The sequence below is a fragment of the Anabrus simplex genome, chromosome 5 (genome assembly GCF_040414725.1).
Source record: "Anabrus simplex isolate iqAnaSimp1 chromosome 5, ASM4041472v1, whole genome shotgun sequence".
NCBI lineage: Eukaryota > Metazoa > Arthropoda > Insecta > Orthoptera > Tettigoniidae > Anabrus > Anabrus simplex.
Genome location: NC_090269.1, coordinates 154,348,394 through 154,375,146, shown reverse-complemented (window position 1 = coordinate 154,375,146; position 26,753 = coordinate 154,348,394). Strand labels below are relative to the sequence as shown.

General features: G+C 39.3%; 1 protein-coding gene across 3 annotated transcripts in view; it reads left to right on the top strand.

Moving 5' to 3' along the window:
• LOC136874725 (zinc finger protein 892) overlaps window positions 1-26,753 on the top strand; it is a 95,494-nt gene that overhangs the window by 26,492 nt on the left and 42,249 nt on the right. For 2 of the 3 annotated variants that reach the window (XM_067148390.2, XM_067148388.2), the window contains exon 3: window positions 2,891-2,986. The exons of the other annotated variant lie outside the window; for it this stretch is intronic. In XM_067148390.2, coding sequence (XP_067004491.2) covers window positions 2,891-2,986 — 96 coding nt within the window. The remainder of the gene's footprint in view (window positions 1-2,890; window positions 2,987-26,753) is intronic. 3 annotated transcript variants of the gene reach the window in all.

The following is a 26,753-nucleotide window of genomic DNA, read 5'->3' as shown; positions in this document are numbered from 1 at the left end:
ATAGCTTAACCCTGGCCTTTTTGGAGGTCAGAATCAAGTGGAGCAGAAGACTGTAAAATAATTCTTCCTGGACTTGAGTCGAGTTGGTAGTGGCTGCTGTTCATGAAGGGGATGGGCTGAGATGCTACAAACCTTTTGTCTCTCGATATTAGCAGCCACCTCACGTGTAATATCAGGTGGGGCTATACCTGCATGTGAATACAACTTCTGTGTGGGTGTTGGTTTTAAACAGCCTGTGATTAGCCTGCAGGTTTCATTCAAGGCAATGTCGACTTTCTTTGCGTGAGCTAATTTGTACCACACGGGACTAGCATGTTCAGCAGCAGAGTAGCAGAGTGCTAGGGCAGTTGTCCTTACTGTCTAGGGATGGGCACCCCATCCAGAACCAGTTACCTTATGCAGTAGGCAGTTTTGTGATGAAACTTTTGCCTTGAGTTTGGTGCAGTGTGTGGTGAAGGTCAGCGAACGATCCAGGGTAACACCAAGGTAAACTGGAGTATTGCTGTGTTCCAGCTCCATTCCTTTCCAATTCACATGCAGCTTCCGTAGGGCTTCTTTGTTCTTTAAATGAAAGGCGCACACATTAGTTTTCGATGGGTTTGGCTTGAGGTGATTTTCCTCATAATAATCTGAGAGCTTCAAAGCAGCAGTAAGGTTTTGTTCCACTTGCTCGAAGTGTTTACTCTGAGTTGCTAGGGCCAGGTCATCTGCGTACAGGAAGCTCCTTGTATGAGGTGGAAGAGATTGGTCGTTGGTGTATATGTTAAATAGCATTGGTTCTAGGACACTGCCTTGTGGGAGGCCGTTCTTCTGTATTCTCCATCTACTTTGCTGTCCTTGGAATTCAACCAAGAAACGTCGGTTCTGCAACAGCATGGCAATAATCGTTCTGAGTCTGAAATCCATAGTAAGATGGTTAAACTTCCTTAGAACTATCTGGTGTTGTACAGTATCATATGCTGAAGAGAGATCAACAAAAGCCACTCCAGTAATATCACCACACTGAAATCCGTCTTCTATGTGCTGTGTCAGATTAAGGATCTGTGTACAGCAGTTTCTTCCTGGTCTAAATCCAGCCTGCTCTACGATTAGAAGAGGTTTGACCACTGGTGTTATACGGTTCAGAAGCATTGTTTCAAAAATTTTATATAGATGGCACAGGAGTGACATTGGTCTGAAATCCTTTGTATCCTTAGGCTGCTTACCAGGTTTCAGGATTGCAACCACCTTAGTCTTCCTCCAGAGTTTAGGGATATGTCAACATTCCAGGCAATTATTGAAAAGCTGTAGGATCCATTGTTTAGTAGCATTCCCAAAGTGTTGAATCTACTCTATACGCATGTCATCTGGACTGGCTGCCTTGCCAGTTTTGCTCATTTTTATTGCATTTTCCAGCTCGTTCATAGTGAAGGGACTGGACAGACTGGATGTTTTGATATTTCTTTGAAGTGTTGGTGGTCGTTTTTCGCTTATCTGTTTTGCCATTTATTAGGAGCTGATGAGCTATCTGGTTAGGAGTGATGTTGCTAGGTAGAGGACTTTTTGTGGGGTCATTGTTCAGATGTCTAAGTAGCTTCCAAGCTTCTCTGCTGTTTTTTGCCATATCTAGTCCTTCCATCCCTTAAACCAATGTTCTCTCTTTATTTTGCCCATGGACTGGATTAGTTGTTAACCAGCCTCAATAGTGTCCTCACTGAAGGGATTTTCTTCATAAAGCAGTAGGTATTCATTTAATTTATCTACTGTGCTGGCATCTAGACCCTGTATGTACTGAGACCTACAGCCTCTTGGGAATGACATGTGAGAGCATTCTTGGACGGCATCGATGAACACATTCTATACTTCTGGAACAGGTTCGATGTCTGCTACCATTTCATCTAAGCGCTTTGTGTACTTCAACCAGTCAGCTTTCTTAAAATTGTTACACCTTCTGAATGGCACAGATTGTGGATGAACTGCTGAGAAAACTTAGCGCATAATGGGTCTGTGTTGTGTGTTGGGTACAGGTTCACAGACAGACTTCACACACTGCTGTGATATAGCATCGCTGACAAAAATGAGATCTGGGTTGTATCAACGTCTCCACCGACGACTGTTGAAAGAAGTGGGAAGTTTACAATCGTGTATTTAAGGACAGTTGACTAGATTCTGACCACGTAATTACAGCTTCACTGTCTTCATTGTCTTCTCTATATCCCTATAGGCAGCTATGGCTGTTGAAATCGCCCACGATGATACGAAACTTCTCCTCTTGTCCTACAGCTGAATCACTAAAGTGGAATGTAACGCTCAGTGGTTTATAGACAGATGTTATGATACAGTTCGATAGCCCCACTGTTAAGATTTCTATATCATTGTTGTCTGTAGATGAGGTAGATATTATGTTCAGCTCTGGCCTTGTGAATATAGCACTACCATAGTTTTCATGCTGTCTTTCGGCTACCGAACGCATTCCTAATACTCTTGGTCACTTTGGTCACTACTTCTGTGAGTTTCTTGAACAGAGAACGTCACACTTGTGGATTTGGCAAAGTTGTTGTAACAGAGTTTCCTTCTTTGATGTTATGCCTTCTACGTTAACTGATACAACTGTCAGCTTTGGTCCTGAAAAGGGGTTTATTAACCATTGAAATTGATCTTGGTACTTCTGAAGTGAGAGAATCAGCCATCTAGGAAAAGTCCTAGTCCGTTGCCCAGGAGACACCCAGATGTACGGTATATCAATATCACATGCAAATATACCCTACTAGGAGGTTTATCTCGTGTAATGAAATTTTCAAATGAACTCAACTGCAGGCAAGTAATGAATTTTTTGTGGTCATTTGTTTGTGATAAGATTGGTAGATGTGGGTAAATAGCATGTCTAATATAAATATGTCCTTTTCCATAGGTAAATTTTGAACCTGTGTCAGAAAAGATACATCTGAAGCAAGAAATTGAATCAGATTTAACAGAGTCGGTGGTAACACAAGAAAATTCATTCGAGGTAATGTACACAATTAGATAAACCATTGTCAGTAATAGAAATAATGAGGTAATAGGTGAAGAGATTTCATTGGTTGAACATTCTCGCAAAAATTAAACAAATTTCTTACCAGTGACAATTATTTCATATGGAAGCAATACAGTGGAACAACACTCTTGCAAAGGGTGAAAGGCCGGGATCAAAAAATGCCTTGTTAAAACCTAGCTCCCACAAGAATAAGATATGAGTTACCTTAGTTCTATATTTGTTTGGATAATAATTCATAATTTACAATCATTTCCTGAAAAATTAAAAGAAAACAACATGAAGTAATTAAATGTGTCAAATTAAATAACATACACTAGTTCTTTGAAAGAACTGTTTAAGAGTTAGATATTCTTCATTGAACATATAGAAAAATTTCAATTAAATGAATAAGTTTAACTTAATTCTGGAATCCTGGAATTATTGCATTGATATGGTATATTATGCGGTTAATTTAGAAGCATGTCATAGGCAAATTTTATATAAGTTACTTCCTGAAATTATGTATCATATATTGAAATAATCACAATATCAGAGGGTAGACAATTAAGTGATAAACATAAAAATTAAACACTTCAGAATTCAAGTTAGAAATTATGAAGGTAATAAAATTTTAAGGTGACTCGCCCACAGCAAATCGGTGAACATCAGTACCGAGAACCAAATCCTCTATCAATGAAACATGCGAAAAGGAAAAACAATACTTCAGCAAATAAAAGAAAGTATTGGACAAAAAAAATGTAAACAATAAACATAAAGTATATAATCGTATGCAGTTAACCCATTAAGATCTCAGAATAATTTTGAGGTCTCATTTACATCAAGGTTAATTTCAAATTAAGTATCTCTGGAATAAACTCTGTGTTTGTCTTGTCTTGTCTTGCGGACATTTATTTGGGAACCAATATATTCTTTCCCAGTCACGAGTCCAATGAAATATTTCACTTATATCACAACAGCACATGTTTACATCATTAATGACCGGTTTTAGCACGATTACACTTAGATAGATGAACTGAAAGAAGCACTATGATATCGTGTATATGTAAGTTCATAAAAGTATTAAACTATCTGCACTGGTCGAATACACAGATAACCTATTAATCTTGAGCAGTAGAAACGTGTTGCACTGTACAAGATTGGAGAGTAATAAAACTCTTGGTGCAAGATCCACTCACCCAGAACTTCACCAACATGTCGGAAAAAACAACTGAAAATCTAGATCGTAATTACAATTTGATGCGAGTGTTATCAAGGTATTGGTTTAAGATAGCAATGATCTTAGGTGAAGTTTGATACAACAAAGCTGAAAGTCGTGTAGGGAAAGGTACGTGGACGTTAATTAATTTCTGCATTAAAATGGCCTGTTGGCGTGCATATTGGGGGCAATGACAAAATAAATGGTCCCTATCGCCCTGAGGTTCTCCACAGGAACAAGTTGGGTCGTTCGTAATATGAAATCGAGATAAATATACCGGGGTTAAGGCATGATTAAAACGTAATCTGATGATGTTAGTAATGTGACGTTGTGTATACGTACCATTTGCAAACCACGGAAGTGTGGGAATACTCGGTTGAATTTGATAGTAATAGTGGTCTTTCGTACTAGCTGATAAACGCCATTTTGTGCACCATGTGTGTTTAGCTTCATTTTTGATATATGGAAAGAAGTCAGAAATCGGGATTTTGATTTGTAATAAGTTCGCGGTATCTGTACTGGCTTCTTTTGCTGCTATATCAGCCATATCATTGCCTACGTGCCGGTTATGCCCTTTAATCCATATTAACGTTATTGTTACCAAGTTTTTGTGGTAGGTAGAGGTGAAAGAAGGTGCGGGGGTGAACAGGTCTCAGGCTACGAAATTAAAGTTAATTTAAAATTTAACAAGGTTATATTTTCTTTCCAAAATTCAGAAATAACACAAATGGCAGGTACAGAGTAGCAAGGCAACAAAAGTACAATTACAGTATTTACAGGATTTGGGCTTCGAGCCCTGAACTCGCAATTTTTGGGCAACTAGCCCAACTTTACCCCAAAACAAGATTTAACAGAGGGGCAGAAAACCCCATTCATGCCCAGGAGCACTTGCTCTAAATTACACAGAAAAGCCTCCTCGAGGTATACAACACTCAATTTTCGAGAAAGAGCCACTCGCTCTCAACTTTAAGCCTATCAAAGGCCACACCAAACTCCACCTTCAAGTTGTCCTCTAAGGACATAGACACAGGGGTAAAATACCCAACCTACTGAGGCCTATTAAGTGAGAAAAGGTTAATTACATGACCTCTAAAATAACAATTTGAGAGGAGGCGATCTGCACTCCTAATACATTTTGTTTAAAACCTAATCTGGCTCTAGGCCGCTAATGCAAGGGCTAATCCCATACTACAGAGGTGACTTTAGAAAAGAACAACTTACATTACATTAAGGAAGAATCGGTTGTGAGAAATAAGTTCACCTCAAAACAATATGAGTGGGAGCTCGAGACGGTTAAGCACTCTCTATCCCAATATGTAACTTTAAAAGAGAATAGATGCTAAGAGTCGTTACATTTTAGGGAAAAGTTACATGGTGGAAACGCTTCAGACCCGCCCCGAGAGTTAAACTGCTGAGCTAGCAAGAAAAGAAGTTATTAAACGGCCATTACCTGGTTGTTGAACTGCTGCCCGAAGAAAGAGGCGCTTCCCGCCCCCTGCTATGTACTTTACACACTGAAAGATGGTACAGAAGTGGCCCGGAGACCCTAAAATCAGCAGTTTATATACTCCCGCGGAAAGTTCGAGGCGTTTGAGGAATGAGAACACCCTCCCACAAAAACTTTATTGGCTAGGGTTAAGCAACATATCCCCTTTGGAGAAGATACACCTGATTGGTTATAAATTAATTACGGAAATTCGGGATTGGCTAAATTCAAAACAAGGGGAAAGAAAGGGTTATACAGCCAACTTAAACAATAACAGAAAGAAATTTAACAAGAAACAAACTTTTGAAATAAAAATTTCTCCAAAAAACAGTTCTTTCAGTTCGCACTAGGGTGCACCATTGTAGTTCTTCAGTAGTGTCCTCTAGAAGAGAAAGTTCACACTTCTTACTACCGGAAAAACAAAAATACGTCGAAAACGACCCAGTTCAGAAACTCCAAAATTTCCAAGTAGTGACATCTTCTGAGAAACTTGAAAATTAACACCTTAAATAAAGTTCAGACTTCCTCCAGTAGGGGAGTTTCAACTGGCGCAAAATTTGAATTAGCGGCGTGGAGGTGTACCGCCCGGTACAGACCTCCCCCCCCAAAAGTTCCTCCAAGGGGTAACACAGAAGAACATAAACTGTGTTTCGAAATAAGTTCCAAGTTATGATCTTGATATAGACATTAATTGCAGAAGCATTTATAAAAGTTTACTAAATTTGGTTTGATCCAGTTTCAAAATTCTTGTAGTAACTTTTGAAGTAATGTCTTTATGTTTGTAGAAGTTGAATTCAGAAGGAAAATTTTAGTTTTTTAAGGTTGATGAAAAATTTACTAAGTCCACCAGATATTGCAAGAAATCAAAAAAAAGTAGTAATGTTGAACTGGAATTTCCATATAGCTGAATTCGTACTTTAAACGTTGATCAGTTTGACGGCCAGACCAGCCGCCGCTGCTTGAGTTCAGAGGAGGCCGCTCGGACCTCTCAAGTACCCTGAGATACCGCTCGGCCGCACTATGGGAGGAGTAGTGGTGTTGAAGCACGCCGCGCCCGCGGTGAACATATACAGGCTGCGGGCAAGTAGCAGGTTGTGCGCCGCACATCAGCCTTGGCCGGGAGGAGGGCTCAGGCTCGCCGTGCACATGTCGACCTCGCTGGAGTAGAGGGGGCCCTTCCTCTATCCCAGTCACGGCACGGCTGCGGGGGCACTGAAACATTAAAGCTCGACGGCAGAATTTTTGTTGGACCAGAATGATAGTAGGGTACATTCATTGTGGTGAGGTTGAGGGGCCAGCGGCGTGGAGAAATTCATTTCATGTACAAGCCACTGTGTGTAGTGGAGCAGGAGACGGGAGCGTGGTAATGGCCGTGGCAACGACAGGATGGCAGTTTAACGGTTCGGGGAAGGTTTTACAAAAATGCTTACATATAAAACAAAATATTATAGAAGGGGCAGAAGGCCTTAAAAGTGAAAACCTCAAAAAAAAAAAAAAAAAAAAAAAATATATATATATAACCTTCATATTCCTTTCAAGATTATATGAAGCAAGTTAGCACAGAAATTATACAGGTTTCACCTGCGACAGGTGAACCCTAAATATCCTCTCGGTGGCTGGATTACTTAATAACAACGTAACCGGCGTAAGGAAATCGAGAATGACACACGGCCCATGAAATCTGGGGGCAAGCTTGCCCGCGGGAACAAAATTCTTGACCATCACTTGGTCGCCTACCTTCAAATTGGTGGGTCTCCGTCCACGATCATATCTTTCCCTAACCTTTTCATGAGACACTTTAAGATTGGCTTTAGCCTTCTTCCAAAGATCTTTAATGTTGTCCGGGTCTATTGTCTCCGGTAGAATGTCACTCAGAGACCAGAGGTTAGAGAGCGGCGTGTTGGGAACAAACTTGAACATCAAAGACGCTGGAGTAAATTTATGTGATTCATGAACCGCCGAATTCAAAGCAAAAGCTAACCAATGCAGGGACGTGTCCCACCTGGGATGATCTTTATGACGATAGGCAATAAGCGCGGACCTGAGATTACGATTAACCCGTTCAGCCAAAGATGGTTGAGGGTAATAAGCAGAAGTCGTCACATGAGAGATGGACAGGTCAAAACAGAATTTACGAAAAAGATTTGATGTAAAAACCTTAGCATTATCAGACACAATATATTGACATGGACCAAAAGAAGCAAAGATAGAATTTAGACAAGTAATGGTGGACTGAGCGGTAGCCAGCTTAGTCGGAAATAACCAGGAAAATCTTGTAAAACCATCTACACATACAAGGATGAACTTGTTGGCATTTCCCTTTGACTGGGGGAAGGGTCCTACTTAATCAATATACAGGCGTTCCATGGGGCGCGACGCTTGATGAGAAGACAACAGACATACCTTGGTGGACATGGTTGGTTTACTAAGCAAACAGGATTTACAAGCCTTTACTAGATCACGGATTTCACCGTCCATACCCTTCCAGATGAATCTTTCACGAATCTTTTCACGAGTTTTAAAGATACCAAGATGCCCGCCTAATGGGGTCTCATGATAGTACTTGAAGATCATAGATACAAGAACAGCTGGAACGACAAACTTCATCATCTTATCATGCCTCGATGGGCAACATAAAACACCATTCCTCAGAACATAAGGGACGACATGTTCCCCAGAAGAAAGGGTTTCCATTATCGGAGCCAGCGTCGGATCTTCACGTTGGTATTTCTCGATATCCCTAAAGAGCATGGGAGCATCTGTTAAGATGGCATTAACATCAAATAGTATGGACTCGGAAGGTGATGAACTCTCGACCGGTTCATGGGTCTCAACGTCGTTGGAAACCATACGGCTGAGTCCATCAGCAACAACATTTTCGGTACCTCTGATATGCCTGACATCGAATTGGAAGGCAGAAATACGGATGGCCCAACGGGCTATACGACCAGTACGACGCGGCCTACCTAAGACCCAGCTTAAGGCTGGATTATCTGTCTCCAGGTCGAATTTGACATGTTCCAGATAGAGACGGAACTTTTCTAAGGCAAATAAGACTGCCAAACCTTCGAGCTCATATATGGAATACTTGGCTTCTTGAGCCGATAGAGTCCTAGATGCATAGGCGATGGGTCACCTCCCTAGTTCAGTCTCTTGAAGAAGGACTGCAGCTACCGCCGATGACGACACGTCGGTTTGGGCGATGAATTTCTTTGAGAAATCAGGCATAGCAAGGACAGGGGCATTACAGAGAGCTAATTTAAGATCTTCAAAAGCGGCTTGTTGAGAAGGTCCCCACTCAAATTTGATGGCTTTCCTACGAAGAAGGTTCAAGGGTGCCGCTCTATTAGCGAAGTTAGGAATAAACTTCCTGAAGAAATTCACCATACCAATGAACCTGGCGATACCTTTGATGTCCTTAGGGGGTTTAAAATCACGGATGGCCTGTGTTCTTGAATGATCGACTGCAACACCATCAGGTGAGACAATATGCCCTAGGAATGACATGGAGGGCTTAGCGAAGGCAACCTTGGACAACTTCACAGTTAACCCAGCCTTACGAAGGCGATTAAGAACTTCTCGCAGATGATCTAGATGTTCTTCAAAGGTCTCCGAAAATACGACGACATCATCCAGGTAGTGATACAAGTACTCAAATTTGATGTCGGAGAAGACCCTATCTAGCAGTCTAGTGAGTACAGCTGCTCCCGTGGGGAGCCCGAAAGGCACGCGGTTGTATTCATACAAATTCCAATCCGTGGCAAACGCTGTAAGCTGTTTAGACTCTTCCGCTAGGGGAATTTGATTGTAGGCCTGATTCAGGTCCAAGATAGTAAAGAACTTGGCATTACGAAACCATGAAAAGCAAGAATGAAGGTCCGGAAGGGGCACAGATTGTAACACCACCTTCCGATTGAGAGCCCTATAATCAATGACAGGCCTGAAGCCCCCTTGGGGTTTCAGGACTAGAAAAATAGGTGAAGAATACGCCGACTTAGAGGGCCTAATAATACCATCCTTCAACATCTGATCGATGATTTCTTTCAGAGCCTTCATTTTAGGTGGAGATAGCCTATATGGCGGAAAACGGACAGGAATCGAATCCGTGACCTCAATTTTGTATTCGATAAGGTCAGTAACACCAAGAGTATCCGAGAACACCTCTGGAAACGACTGACACAGCTTACGAATACTATCAGCCTGCTCCTCAGGTAGATGTCTAAGGTCTAACAACATCTCATCCTGGGTAGGCGAAATAGATGAACATGATGCAGAATTACATTTCAATAATGGGATTTTACAATTAGACGCAAATTTGAAAGTGCACGACCTACTCTGAAGATCGAGCACAAGACCAGAGTGAGAAATGAATTCAGCTCCCAATATAATGGGGCAAGACAAGCGCTTGGCCACAAACAGTTTAATTTTCCATGTAAATTTAAAAATGCGGATGTTGACATTTACAGAACCTAGAATTTCTAATGGAGATGAATTAGCCGAAACATATTGAACAGGAGATGAGCCATAGTCAGGTAGTTTACAAACAGATTTCAATTTTGAATACCATTGAGCCGAAATAATAGAACAAACGCTGCCTGAATCTAATAGAGCAGTTACAGGTTCATTATTTAGTTCAATTTTAAGAAAAGGAACAGGTGCGGGGGTATCCGCCGCAATCCTAAGACATTCTTTGGGGCATTCAAAAGATGAATTTGAAGGCTGACCTTTCCCTGAATTTTCGATCTGTTTACCAGGGGCTGAGCCTCGGGAAGATGGATTAGTCGACTCAGCCGAAGCCACTAGTCACTTTATATTATTGGCATTGGTGGAAGTTGCACTAGAAGTTGAGCAGGACGGGGTGCTATTTGAATTTGGGCAATTCTTGGCGATATGTGAGAAAGCCCCACATTTAAAACAGCCTTGTGATGAACCAGCTCCATTATTTGCCCTACTAGATTTGATCAATGGGCACTTGTTCCGAAGATGGTCGGGCGACCCGCAAGCATAGCATTTACGAGGTGTGACTGGTCGGCGAGGTGGAGGCCGAGGATTACCAAAAGAAGGTGGGGGTTCTCTCACGACACGCAAGGAATCGGCGTATCTAACTCCTTCCGCTGAGACTGCCAATGCTTCAAGTTCGGAGAAGGTTTGTGGGCACGCCGCGAAACACAAGTATGACCTATAGGATGGTGAGATACCTTCCACAATAGCTTGTACAATCTGATCCTCCGGAAAGTGAAGAGCAAACACCCTAGTATAGAACTTAATATCTTGGATGAAGTCTGCCAAGTTTTCATCCAAGCGCAGTACACGATAATAGTACTTCTGAATAAGGGAGGACCTTGCCCTAGCCGGGATGAAGTTAGCTAGCAAGTGGGCGTGGAAATCCTCGATAGATGATTGCTCGGCAATGGCTCTTACTATTTTGTCTGAGAGAATACCAATTGCATAGGGATAGATGATTTGCAAAATCTGACATGGAGAAAGAGAAAAAACAAGGGCATGATCCTGGAACTCAACTAAAAACCTTAAAAAAGAAATAACTTCACTGGTGGTATTAACAGAAAACTTAAGAGATACCTCTGAGCAACATTGCTAATGGATGAGGCAAGCTACTGAACCCAGGTGACATAGTAGGTAAAGTTTTAAGTGGCAAGGACGTTAATTCAGAACGTACATTATTCAACGAGGTTCGGCGTTTAGACTCGTTGTTCAATGGGGCAGAGTTTGTTTGGGCTGCAACGGTTTTCCTATTGACATCTCCCTTAGGAGGCTCTTCCTCGCTACCTACATTCACCGTGACGGGTTGATCAGTTTTGGGAGGAACTTCCCCAGTTAACAATTGGGTAACTTTACTGGACAATTCAGAAAGATTTTCGAGAACCATACTAGCTTCCTTCCTCTGAACGTCATTCAACTTCAGAGACAACAGATCGTTAACTCTATTTGAAAAATGAAATAGCCTGGCTTGCACACGCTTAATTTGATTAGGCGAAGGATCATTTTCTTCAAAAAAACTAACTACAGATGCTAGCTCAGTAGTATTATCAGTGATCGTGGAAATAGAGTCGTCAATTTCTTTCTCTCCCAAAGTGGGGATGGAAATGGGCAAATCAAGGAACTCTCTAAGCTTATTTGTGTCTACCGCAACCGTGCCTACAGATTGCTCATTTCTAATAGTCAATTCATAGATCAACTCCTCCTTGCGCAAATAGTTAAGATGGAGAACATCGTGAGGGCCGGGCATGATGACAGAAAAATTTTGTAAAAGAAAAATTTAAAAATTCCAGCAACTGAGAAAATTGTTAGAGTTCGAATCAAAGCAATGTTTAGCCGTCAAAAGGGGCTAAATTGAGACCCAGTCAACCATGCTCTGCTACCACTTGTTACCAAGTTTTTGTGGTAGGTAGAGGTGAAAGAAGGTGCGGGGGTGAACAGGTCTCAGGCTACGAAATTAAAGTTAATTTAAAATTTAACAAGGTTATATTTTCTTTCCAAAATTCAGAAATAACACAAATGGCAGGTACAGAGTAGCAAGGCAACAAAAGTACAATTACAGTATTTACAGGATTTGGGCTTCGAGCCCCGAACTCGCAATTCTTGGGCAACTAGCCCAACTTTACCCCAAAACAAGATTTAACAGAGGGGCAGAAAACCCCATTCATGCCCAGGAGCACTTGCTCTAAATTACACAGAAAAGCCTCCTCGAGGTATACAACACTCTATTTTCGAGAAAGAGCCACTCGCTCTCAACTTTAAGCCTATCAAAGGCCACACCAAACTCCACCTTCAAGTTGTCCTCTAAGGACATAGACACAGGGGTAAAATACCCAACCTACTGAGGCCTATTAAGTGAGAAAAGGTTAATTACATGACCTCTAAAATAACAATTTGAGAGGAGGCGATCTGCACTCCTAATACATTTTGTTTAAAACCTAATCTGGCTCTAGGCCGCTAATGCAAGGGCTAATCCCATACTACAGAGGTGACTTTAGAAAATAACAATTTACATTACATTAAGGAAGAATCGGTTGTGAGAAATAAGTTCACCTCAAAACAATATGAGTGGGAGCTCGAGAGGGTTAAGCACTCTCTATCCCAATATGTAACTTTAAAAGAGAATAGATGCTAAGAGTCGTTACATTTTAGGGAAAAGTGACATGGTGGAAACGCTTCGGACCCGCCCCGAGAGTTAAACTGCTGAGCTAGCAAGGAAAGAAGTTATTAAACGGCCATTACCTGGTTGTTGAACTGCTGCCCGAAGAAAGAGGCGCTTCCCGCCCCCTGCTATGTACTTTACACACTGAAAGATGGTACAGAAGTGGCCCGGAGACCCTAAAATCAGCAGTTTATATACTCCCGCGGAAAGTTCGAGGCGTTTGAGGAATGAGAACACCCTCCCACAAAAACTTTATTGGCTAGGGTTAAGCAACATATCCCCTTTGGAGAAGATACACCTGATTGGTTATAAATTAATTACGGAAATTCGGGATTGGCTAAATTCAAAACAAGGGGAAAGAAAGGGTTATACAGCCAACTTAAACAATAACAGAAAGAAATTTAACAAGAAACAAACTTTTGAAATAAAAATTTCTCCAAAAAACAGTTCTTTCAGTTCGCACTAGGGTGCACCATTTTAGTTCTTGAGTAGTGTCCTCTAGAAGAGAAAGTTCATACTTCTTACTACTGGAAAAACAAAAATACATCGAAAACGACCCAGTTCAGAAACTCCAAAATTTCCAAGTAGTGACATCTTCTGAGAAACTTGAAAATTAACACCTTAAATAAAGGTTAGACTTCCTCCAGTAGGGGAGTTTCAACTGGCGCAAAATTTGAATTAGCGGCGTGGAGGTGTACCACCCGGTACAGTTATAACAAAACCGGATGTTTCGAGTTGAAAAATAAGGGGTTTAACTTCGTAGACATATGTATTTTGACTATGGGCGAAGGATTGGAGAGCTTGTAATACACTTTGAGAATCGCTGAATATATTTATTTTTTTGGATTGCAACTGTTGGACATATAAGAGAGCTTGATATATGGCATATAATTCTGCTGTAAAAAATAGTTAAATTATTAGGCAACGGATATTTAAAGCTAGTTTGTATTTGTGGATCATAAAATGCTGCTCCGACTCCAGTAGTCGATTTTGACCCATCGGTAAAAAGGTGATAATCTGGTGAGGTTATTGAACTTTTAAATTTCTTAAGAGTGTATAATTTGGGATGAGGTGCATACATTGATTAGTTTAATGAATCAGAAGGGGCAATGATAATAGAAGGACGGAATGTTTGAATATCATAGTCATATGAATACAAATTTACGCGTGGTGTGCGAAGTAGTCTCAGTAAGATGGTGGTGTTCAGCATACGCCATATATATGGCGGGGTACTGATGATGAGGTGGAGGACGCTGTTGATAGTATTCATATAATAATTTTAATTTAGGGACCATAAGGGAGTTCGATCTGCTAATATGTTTAAGTAGGAATTTCTTTAAAATTTTTATCCTGCGAATATACAGTGGTTCTTCTCTAGTTTGTACTAGTAAAGTGTTAGCTGGTGTTGTTCGGAGGGCACCCACACTGATACGTAGTGCTGAAAATTGTAGACGACCCAAAGCTAGTAACCTGTGTTTAGCGGTTAAATCAATAATATGGGCGCTATAATCAAGTATGGACCGAATGGTTGCACGATATAGTTGTAATGCTGACAAGGGGTCAGCACCCCATGCACGTTTCGTTACCGTTCGTAAGATAGTAATATAACGATCAGATTTCCGAATTAAATACTGGATTTGGGGTTGCCATGTAAGTCTTTGGTCGATATATATGCCTAAATATAAGTGTTGTGGGACAAAGGGGATGCTATAGGTATCAAAGTTAATAGGACTTTTATCAAAGTTTTGCTTATTTGTAAAGATCATCGCTGCACATTTAGCGATTGAAAGTGAAAGTCCATGGGTTGTTAGCCACCGAAAGACTAAACTTAAAACGCGAGATATTGTGGCTGTACAATGGTCAATGTTGGAGTGAGAGCAATAAATAACATAATCATCCGCGTAAGCTAGAATTCGAGCGTGTGGAGTCACAATAGATTCGAGATCTTTCATATAAAAGGCAAACAAAATTCCACTTAGTATCGAATCCTCGAATCAATTGTGTGTTGAGTTGATTTAATGGTTAACCGGCGATTGGTAAATAGTTGATTTATAATAGAAAGGAATTTGATGGGAAATCCAGAAATAAATAATTTCTCGCAGAGAATATGCAATAACACAGCATCATAGGCACCTTTAATATCCAAAAAGACTGCCACGGTAGATTGTTTCCGCCATTTTGCCAATAAGATGTCGAGTAGGAAAATAATGATAGGTTCCTGTGTACTATTACCACGTCTAAAAGCGAACTGATACTTAGGTAATAGCGAGTGATATTCCAATAACCACGCCATTCGTTTCATGAGGATTTTACAGAAGACTTTCCATATACATGATCCCAAAACTATGCCACGAAAATTTTCAGGTTCGGTAGGTCGTTTTGTTGGTTTCAAAATAGGAGTTATGAAAAAATCGTTCCATGTTGTTGGTACGTGTAATGTCTCAAGAATACTATTATAATATTGTAGTAAATAAATTTGGACGTGGGGGGGTAGGGCCCTGAGCATGAGATAAGTAATTGCATCAGGTCTTGGAGACAAGCTATTAACGGTACATAATACAGATTGTAGTTCGTTATATGTAATTGGCTTTAATAACGAAGTAAAAGAACGAGAATTGTCCTGTGAGGTGGGTAGAAATGGCGGATTTACTGATACTGGGGCGAGGGTATATAAAAGTCTTCTAAAACTTGTCACGGATAGGAAGAATAAGTTTGGTATTGGAATGTTCGCGTTATCATGCGGATAACGTTCCAGAATTTCGCTGCTGGTAATTCAGGAGTTAATGTAGAAATAAAAGACTGCCAAGCTTTTCGTTTTTTAGCATTAAAGACAAGCTTTTTTTTTGCAATATGATTTTGCAATTGGAAATAATGCTGCTGAGTCATTGATTGGCGGTATTGTTTAAATAATTGTTTTCGCTGATGAATGAGATCGTGACTTTCTTTATCCCACCATTTTATTTCGTATTCCTGTGGGTGGGTCATCACTTTAAGCGGTCGACATGGATGAAACATATTTAAATATTGGGTTAAATAAGGGAGTAAAGTTGGAAAGGTAATAGGTGACTCGTGTTCCTGCTGCAAGATATGATTGAGATATGATTGATAGTTTGAAATATTGAAATTTTTATAAGATCGGACATTACTTATACATGAAGGTGTCTTAAACTGGGAAGTTATTGGGCGATTACCATATGTTATGATGATGGGGAAGTGGTCACTGGTGTAGGTATCAGATAATGTGTGCCAGGTGGTGACAGGGACCATGGTTGTACGACATAATGTAAGATCTACGGCACTGGGTGGAGATCCAGGCGGAGTTAAAACGGGTCAGGGAACCATCGTTTAAAATAAACAGATTCTGATGATTTGAGGTAGCAAGTAAATTGGAGCCTTTTATTGTATCTATGATACACCCCCATTCAGTGTGATGGCAATTGAAATTACCGAGAATGAAAAGGTGTTGGAATGTTGCAAATTGTTGGAAAAATTGCGTCCATTGATTCTGAGTAATATAAATGTGGAGGGAGCAATAGATATTTATAAAACAAGTATACTATCCCTACTGCATAAGTGTGTGGGATGAAATATTGCAAAGGTAATTGTGTAAAGGGTAATGAAGTTTGTACACACGTGGCGACTCCATCAAAACCGTTACCATCGTATCGGAATACTTGATAACCTCTTAATCTGAAAATGAAATGTGGTTGAAACCACATTTCTTGTAAGCAAATAATATTAGCTTGCGTTTCGTTTATTAATATTTGTAACTCATGTCGTTTAGAGGTGGCACTTCGACAATTCCATTGGAGTAATGTAATCGTGCAAGAATGTTCATGATAGAATCTCGTAATTTATATAATACATGGTGAATCTGAGGCTTGTGGCTCATACTTTGGATTAACATTACCAACAATTGCTGGATTTCTTGTTGAAGTCGTTCCTTGGTAGGAGGATAGCTTATATCTTGGGGGGCTGCGGAAGGTTGCTGCCCATTAGATGGTGACGAACTTGATGGGTATGATAAGTGCAGAGGTTGATGCATGGCACTCAGTGACGGGAATGAATTTACTGGAACCGAAGGCTCATTTCGCAGGATGGCCATATATCCTTGCCGATCAAAGCCGGGCTCGAGTGTAGGAGGGGGAGATTGCATGATGACTTGAGTAAACTTACGTTTACGAGGGTTTGGTGTCGGAGGGGATGGGGAATTCGATGATAGAGGAGGGAACTTATGTTCTTGTTGTTCGGAATGGTAAATTGGAAGGGCAATTCGAGCTTTAGCTTCGGGAAAAGACAGGTATTCAGTACTCATTAACCTTTTAATGTTAACTTGATACTTGTGTTCAGGACAGGTTGAGGAACCCGTAACATGATTTTTCTTACAGTAGGCGCATAGCGTGAATTGCTAAGTACAAGCCTGGGTTTCATGCTGTTGCGAACATTTCCCACAACGTGCGTTTTTGGCTTGATATTGCCGAATTGTATGTCCATAGCGCTGGCATTTGCGACAGCGAATAGGTGAAAAGATGTAAGGTTCAACTGCCATATACACCTTATACAAGGCAACATGGGATGGGAGCGTTCGAGCCCTGAAATCTATTTTTATAGAACCTGTAGGAAGATATTGGGTTTCTCCATCTTGAATTGCATGACGATTAAGACGTTGCACGCTTTTAACTGGTGCCTCAGATTCCAGATACTGTAAGATTTTGTCATTCGATAGGCCTTTTTCCACTCCACGAATAATTCCTACTCGTAACACTTGTGAAGATGGAATATAAACTTTAATTTTTAGGGTTTCAAGAATAGGGTTACTCAAAAAGGCATTGGCTTGAGAAGCCATATGGAAAGTGACTTGTAGTCTATTGCGTCCCTTACATTGTTAGATTTGGCGTTGAGCTTAGTTTCATAGAATCGGCGACCAAGTGCCATAGGGTGTAAACTGCCGATGTTTTGATCGTTAATAGATTCAACGAATACAAAGAAGGGGCCACGATGAAAGCGATTATAATATTCCGGGGGAGAAGCTACTTGGGACACCTCGGATTGATCGTTAAGTTGTTCTGGATTAGAACAGTCTGCCACTTCCGTATTACGCCTTTGTACATTAGTCTCAGATGACTGAGAACCTTGCTGTTGTTTCGTATTACGAGGTGAATCAGTTATGGATTCCTCATCCATAGGTACGACAATCTCACGTTCCACTCGTAGATTATGCCCGTCCACTTTCAACGTTCTGCCACTATCGGTCTCCATAACTTCTCACTCCTTCACCACACTTAAGCAAAATACAATTGATTACCACTGCCGCGCAGCACTGACTCGCACAACTATGGTCGTGTACCGTACAACGATCACTGCGTGACAAACTCTGTGTTTAAATATCAGGCCTGGCCTCAAAATATAGTGAAATTCACAAGAATCGGATAGGAAGAGTTACAAGAAAAGTGTAATTTAATCTGTAATTAAAATAATGCTGTTACCACATGCTTTTCCTTTTTCAGGAAGTTTATAAATTTATTACTCAAAATTAGTTTTGGCTGACTGAAGGTCGTAACAGTTAAAGAAACAGACATAAGCAAGCATTGTATCCAGAATTGTAGCCTTTCTTCATTTGAATCCTTACAACCATCAGAACTGACATTCATTTTCAACTGAGCTACAATTGAAGTGAAGTTATTTTAGAAAAACAATTGCCTTGGTGCATTTTCAGGGCTTCAGATCATTACCACTTTGAGTGCCACCAACGGGAGTGAAAACTTAGTTAAGTTGCATGCTAATAAATAGCGCTCTCACCAGACACATATCATTGCTGATATTATTACGTATAAGTAAACTTAATAATGTTTCACAGGAAAAATTTAACGACGTCCTATGACACTAATTTCAATGTGGACTCCGAAAAAAGACAAAGTTCCTTAGTAATGCCACAATCATTCATTTCAATGCATATGATTTAAATGTCCTATGGAAAATATATATTTGTATATGATTGAGTGTTTTCTTACCTAATTAATATATTTATTTCCTGTGGCTCCTGGATCTTGCATTAGGTATCATGTAGCTGATGGTATAGTTCCAAAGACCTCCACTACATATCATGTGCGAGGTGGTATCATTGCTACTAATACTTTCGGCTGTGTATATATATTTGAACACACAGTTTCTATGAGTCATTGTTCTCTTGTTACTGTTATTGATGGTATCTAAAATATGTGAGGAAACTATTGGAAAGATTTCAATGAGAGACTCCTTATTGAGCCAGGAAATCCTGTGAAATGTAGTTGGTTTTCTAAGCTTGGTAGATTTCCTACATAATATTCCACGTCATCAGCAATCAAGTAGTCTACTAGGTAATGTAATGTGCAGCGAGTACTGTGGGACACTGCTCTATACCATACAGTAGCTGATACGGTTCTACAATTCTTCGCAAAATACATAGTATGTGTCAGCTGGTATCGTTGCTACTAGCGGTATATTGCAGGAATTTTGTATTTGAAGCAGTGGAATGTTAGCTCATTGTTAAGAGACTTGTGTGAATTTTGTATAAGTTGTTGCTTTAATATACAGACTGTATCAGAAATATACCGACAAGAAAATCAGGAATGCTTTTCGTGTTATGTTAAAACATTGACTACCAACTCCGCAGCGGGTGATTTAAACCTCCAGCCCAGCCTTTTTAAATCCACCTATCTCTATAGTGCACTATCTTACATTAAATGTTACTGTACGATAATTGGTAGCAGAGCCTTTCGAGAATCGGCCTAATTTTGTATAGCCTATCAGGATTCCCCTCATAACAACTGCTGTCCTTAAAGTGCAATAAAGGCAATATGTTTTAGAACTAGGTTCGCGCCATGGTTTTTGAAAAATTTGGCAAGCCGAAAATAGTGTCCTCTATCCAGTACATTCTCAGATCTCGTTTTTTAATTATTCTGGTTACAAACATTATTCCTAAAAACTTTTTCATCTCATTTACATCAACCGGTGTCCACATTTGAAAAATAAAATAGGTCTATTTAGTGAATGGACGCGGTGCTGCACTAATAACTTGTTCCGCATAAAGGTTTGTCGAATGGCATACATATTCAAGGAATCCGTCATTTACAAATAAATTGACGAAAGACATATTTTTGTTGCTATTTTGGATGTCAACATTTAATCCTACCTGGCCAGTGAACTCAGTTGCAGATTGGCAATAAGACGGATGCGTATCGAATATTTGAATGTGCTGAATTTTATTCTTCCCAGAGTCTGGTATATCATCATCGGAATTGCTTTCAATATCACTGAAATCAGGGATGAATTCATCACCAGAATCATCGTTGAGTAGTATGACTTCAATTTCCTCACTTCGTATACTGTGTTTGTAACTCGTCATGGTATCACGACACAGTAACTCACCTCTCTACACACCTCACAAGAATACCACGACTGGCTTAGAAAAAAAGAAAGAAAGAATTGGAATGTACCCTCTGTTCAGGTATTCAGGGTGAGGGACTGTTCATTTATATGCCATCTGTGATTTTCAACATGAACTACGACTTCATACGAATTGAGTGTTAAATTCGAAACAACGTTTACAAGGCGCGACCTTAAACATCTTAACTCAGATACAGTCCCCCACATAGGCTGCTCTTAAATGCCTTAAGACGTCTACGGAACTGAGAGTATTAAGAACGATGGCGCAATCGAATAGGCAGAGAGAACTTTCCTTTTACAGGGTTACTTTGTTACTTCTGTTTCACAAACTGACTGTACCTGCCGTGCTTCAGAGGAGGGTGAGGAAATGGTATGTATGATGCTCCACGTGTATGCAGAAGTTTCCTCATCTGACTCCCACGGGATTGTACTTCTCTTTTACAGCCGATATCCACAGTTCATTTATTAAATAGATGTAACTGCACGTACACAGTAGAAGAACATACTGTAATTACAACATACTTGTCTGTCCAGAAATGCGCCAGATCATTTCTCCTCTCGTCTGTTGGACTCAGTCATGTTCTTTATTATTTAACATGCTCAAAGATGCATCACTGGCACCCCACGATTATGTACTCTTTCACTCACAACATTGTAGATGGAATAAAATGCTGAACAAAGGAAACAATATGCCACATGGTTTGATTGCAGTGTATGTCCAATATGCCTGCCTCCTACTTCGATGCACAGTTCACAACTCTGTTCAGGATGTGTGGTGTGCTGTAAATGACCTGGAAATCAGCCTGTATTCTTGAAACAAGTTCATCTTCTCTTTCTCTGCGGTTCATATGGTAGTCAATTTGTGCAGAACAAACTTTATACTGCCTACCGCGGCTGGGAAGCCACTATGCAAAACAAACAATAAACTTGTGCACTCACACTGAGAATTACCTCTGTCTTCCCGTTCCCACTTCCCCTCCCTTCCCACCTCTGATGCACAGCAAACACTACATGTTCATCAATTTGAGCTGCATATCCAGAAGTAACCTCATTTTCTCAAAAAGGAAAATTCTCTTCACCAATCCAAACGCACCATCGTTCTTAACATAACACGAAGAGCATCCTCAATGTTTTTGTCTGTACAGTTCTGATACAACCTGTATACAAGACCATTAATACATTCAGTCATCGATTTCTCATCCACATCGGTATCTATCCAAACCTCAGTGGAAACTTCAGTATCTCCTTTTCACATATTTCTTTCAACCCAGGGCCTTTTTTTTTAATGGTATTGTACCTTGTAGTTACTTTCTGTGCTAAGATGTAAAAATTGCAAGCATTATTTGCACCTACACCAGCAAATAGTGAATGGTGTAATGTTTCCTTAACCACATTTCTGCTCAACTGATTCAAGAACCTGAGATCTGTAATTGCTAGTAACCATCACAGCAGAGGATCTCCAATGCCCGTAACTTTCAGTGTTTGCAAAATTGTAACCTTACATGCCCCTTCTACTGAGCGTTCATTAAATCAGACACTCTACCTTTGTAAAAAACTAAAGCTAATGAACCTAGTGGAATAAGTTGGTAAGTTTGATTGTGCTGTAACAGGTCGTTGGGCAAGTTCTAGTTTGATAATTGAGAACAGGTAAGGAGAACAATAATAATAATAATAATTTATTATTATTCATTTCCACCAACATCATCAACAATTAGCTTCTCCCAATATCAACATTAGGATTCCCATAGCAACAAACACATGCCAGGCTCGTTGTGAAAGGGCCTATCATTGGCCATGAACAACAACAGACATTAACATATTAACAGACAAAAGAAAATCACGACACCGCAAGACCGCAAAAATACCAAACAAAATTAATTATAAATATAATTAAGAAGGCAAAAATGAAAGTAAAATAAAAGGACAATAAGGATGTAATTTCCACACCCTTGTTGTAACTCACTTGATTAGTAACCCTGCCAAAAAATTACACCGACTCCTTATTAGGGCTAGAAGCCTTTACAAAAAAATTAATTAGTAAATATTACAATATCCAAGAATAGAGATGAGATATGTAGATTTACAGTAGATGCAAGTCCATTAGTAATAAACAAGTGGTTTACATAAATGTTTTTTTTTTACCTGATAAAGGTTTAAACTCCAAGATTAAAATATAGAATTTATTTGTTGCAATTTTGAACCAAAGAACACGTGACGCGCACTTATTTTAAAATTTTCAGTTCAAACACATAGAATAAATAAAGAAGTGGCTTAGATAACACATTTGTAGCGTCTTACACGAATCGTAAGGATGCTTGATTAGCATATCCTTACTTACCGTGGAAGAAGTCGTGAGAAGGCACTCAAATAACTTGAAGAAATTTCCAAACAAGATAAATTAAAAGGACCAATAATTATAAAACCTTAAAAATCCATGAGGGCGGAAGCCCTCTCAAACCAAACTTCATCCAGGATCCATGAAGATCTCACAAGCCATCAAGCAGAACGGATAAACATCCCATGCTTCCTCCATCATCAACTACCAAAACGTTAATGGCTGACTACCCAGAAGCCAACTCAAGTGTGACCACAGTAGCAGACTATGTATATTTCCGACCAGCAGGAGGTAACAACTAACAATTTCAGGAATAAATTCCAATGTGAATTTAAGATAAGTTACACAAAAATGTTAGCCCTAGATGCTTAGCTGATTGTATTACAAAAAAAGTGTGTTGAAGACAATTTGAGTAAAACAGTGGAGTTAGGCCATACATATTCATGCATCTCTGCCAGAAAATTTTACGAACACTGATGTGCCAGAAGAATTTATTTGGACAGTAAATAAGTGAAACATATGTTCAGGGGGGAAAAAATAAGCTAATTTAACATGATCAACAATAAAATTCACTGAAAATTTCTCAATGAATGTGGAAGTAGAGGCTGAAATTGTTAGATTCTTATACAAAGTATCCTACGGGTCTATATACCGTGAATGATACAAAGAAATTTTAGCAAGATATAGGATAGGGTGGGGAATGGAGGGAGTTATTAAACCGAGAGACATGACCAGAGAATTTTGTTGCTAAATGCAGGAAGCAATGAGTCAAAAACACACAAAGATTTCCATAATATGTTAAATGTTAGAACTGTTCGGATGCACTGAATGACAATATTGGCCCTACAGCATTTCAAATGTCTGTAGCACACTGACAAAGATTTAAAGATATTGGCCCGTAGACATGTTTGTGAAATTAATAACTGGTTCGATAGAAGGCAATTCGGTTTTAGGAAAGGTTATTCCACTGAAGCTCAACTTGTAGGATTCCAGCAAGATATAGCAGATATCTTGGATTCTGGAGGTCAAATGGACTGTATCGCGATTGACCTGTCTAAAGCATTTGATAGGGTGGATCATGGGAGACTACTGGCAAAAATGAGTGCAATTGGACTAGACAAAAGAGTGACTGAATGGGTTGCTATATTTCTAGAAAATAGATCTCAGAGAGTTAGAGTAGGTGAAGCTTTGTCTGTGATATGAGTAAAGGAGTGGAATCGGAGGTAAGGCTTTTTGCGGATGATGTTGTTCTCTATAGAGTGATAAATAAGTTACAAGATTGTGAGCAACTGCAACGTGACCTCGAAAATATTGTGAGATGGACAGCAGGCAATGGTATGTTGATAAATGGGGCTAAAAGTCAGGTTGTGAGTTTTACAAATAGGAAAAGTCCTCTCAGTTTTAATTACTGCGTTGATGGGGTGAAAGTTCCTTTTGGGGATCATTGTAAGTATCTAGGTGTTAATATAAGGAAAGATCTTCACTGGGGTAATCACATAAATGGGATTGTAAATAAAGGGTACCGATCTCTGCACATGGTTATGAGGGTGTTTAGGGGTTGTAGTAAGGATGTAAAGGAGAGTGCATATAAGTCTCTGGTAAGACCCCAACTAGAGTATGGTTCCAGTGTATGGGACCCTCACCAGGATTACCTGATTCAAGAACTGGAAAAAAATCCAAAGAAAAGCAGCTCGATTTGTTCTGGGTGATTTCCGGTGATTTCCGACAAAAGAGTAGCGTTACAAAAATGTTGCAATGTTTGGGTTGGGAAGAATTGAGAGAAAGAAGAAGAGCTGCTCGACTAAGTGGTATGTTAACATAAATATGAGTCTCCACCTTATCAATACAAAATTAATTTACATTAAGCTGGTAAATATAGTCAAGACTAGTTTCGACCCCTAGGGGGTCATCTTCAGTTGACATGCATTAAAAATGTATTTTTCTACAAAAACATCACTTATAATGGTAAAAGCTTAAATTAATTTGAACCGTTCATAAATGTTGGTATGTCTGGTACATTTGGGCTATTATATGTGTCAATTTCGAGTTTTTAGCACACAGTGTGAAGGTAGTTGATTAACTAGTGTGCATCATCCATGAAGTCACATGTTATTTTTATGCTGTTACCATCCAATTTTTGGGTTAAACAATGTGGAATATACATACATTTGTGCAAATCAACAGTGGCAAGTTTAACAATATACATTTAAAGTTGGTTCATAAATTACACAAATTGGCTATTGATTAGTCATATGGAAATGTAGGACATTGGTTTGAACACTTTTGACTGAAATATCAATGTAACACCTTACTGGCATATATCTTAGATGCTAAAATCAGTTTATAAAGCCTGTTATTCTTGATTGAGTCTTGGAATAGGGTTAAAATTTTTTTATAAAAACTATTTGCTTAGTATAGGCATTAATTAATGCTGTTAAAATGGACATATAACTAAAACAGTGGTATATGTATGCCATATATGCCTGGTTAAAAACACATTGCATTAATGTTATTGATATGTGGAGCTACATGTATATTGTTTTGGAATAAATGGGGTTGACGAATTTTTCACAACAGTCTTAGATATAGTGTTCCGATAAAATGGGTCCGTAAAAATATTTATATGTAAAAACGGTTAGGTAAGTATTTGAAAAATCCGCTTGCAGATCAGGTAATACTTAGTTATATATCTGGAGATATTTTAGGCAGCTACTAATGTTGGAGTTATTAGAAATCTTGAATATCTTAATGGAGCATGTTTTTCCATCCGTATGTTGTGATGTTTTAAGTTGGTGACATTTGTCAGAACGTGTTGAAATTATGCGTCTTGATGCACGTTGATTTTATCATGGAAGCGTATATGTTGTAGAAACAAGGTACCGTATCTGGAAATAGAAATAATAAGTGTGATAATGGTGTGGTATGAAAGTGTAATAGTAAATCGTATGTCGTTTTACTTACGTAAGGTGTTGGAACCGTGCATTCTTTGTAGCTGCCTGTTGAGATCTGATACGTGTTGCTCTGAGATTGTAGTTAGCGGCGGTAGAGGGGAGGTTTGGGGGGATGGGTGGAGTGTTAGTAATGGGAGTGGGGTTGGAGGGGAGGAAGTCTTGGGGCGGTTGATTTGAACTTATAAATTTTTGTTTACTTATTCTTTTGATGTAGAGATCTTTTAATAAGGGAATTACTGCATGAAAAAGAATATTGTTTCTGTCTATACTTTCATTTAAGTTGGAGTTCGGATTGACGTATTTGTCTAAATTTATGTAAAATTCTTCTATTATACTGAGCAAGGGACTTTTTGGATTCATATTGAGGATTTGCATGTCGTTCTTAATGTCCGTAAAATTATGTTTTTGATCGTCAATGTGCTGACCCATAGCTGAGAAATGTCTATGTTTGACGGCGTTGACATGTTCATTATATCGTATTAAAAAACTTCTACCAGTGAGCCCTACATAGCTGGCTCGGCAGTCGTTGCATTTGAGGCGATAGACTCCTGAGTGATTGTATTTATTTATTTTATTAACTGATTTGGAATTGTATAGTATGTTGGTGTTATTGCGTGCAGTTTTGTATGCTATTTTTAGGCCTTGTTTTTTGAAGATATTTGTTATGGGATGTATATGGTTATTGTTGTAAGTAAACAGTGCATATTCTTTTTTATTTTTGGTGATTCTGGTTAGCTTGGTTTTAGGTTGGTTTTTGACTTTGTTGATGATCCGGTTTATCATTTCTCTTTTATATCCGTTTTGTTTTGCTATTTCGTGGATTGTGTTTAGTTCTTTATTTAGATTTTCCTTTGAAAGTGGAATGTTGTATGCTCTGTGAATCATACTATAGTATGCAGCTCTCTTATGAGCATGTGGGTGGGTGGAGTCTATCTTTATTGTATTTGATGTATGGGTAGGTTTTCTATATATGTTGTATGTTAGGTGGTTGTTATGTCTAGTTATGGATATATCTAAATAGTTTATGGTGTTGTTATGTTCAGTGTCCATGGTAAATTTAATATGGGGATCTATTCTATTTAGTTGTTCTAAGATTATGTTTTCATTAGTATGTCTATTGTCCATGATTATAAATGCATCATCGACAAACCTGCACCAATAGATGATATTTTCTATTTTTTTAATTTCT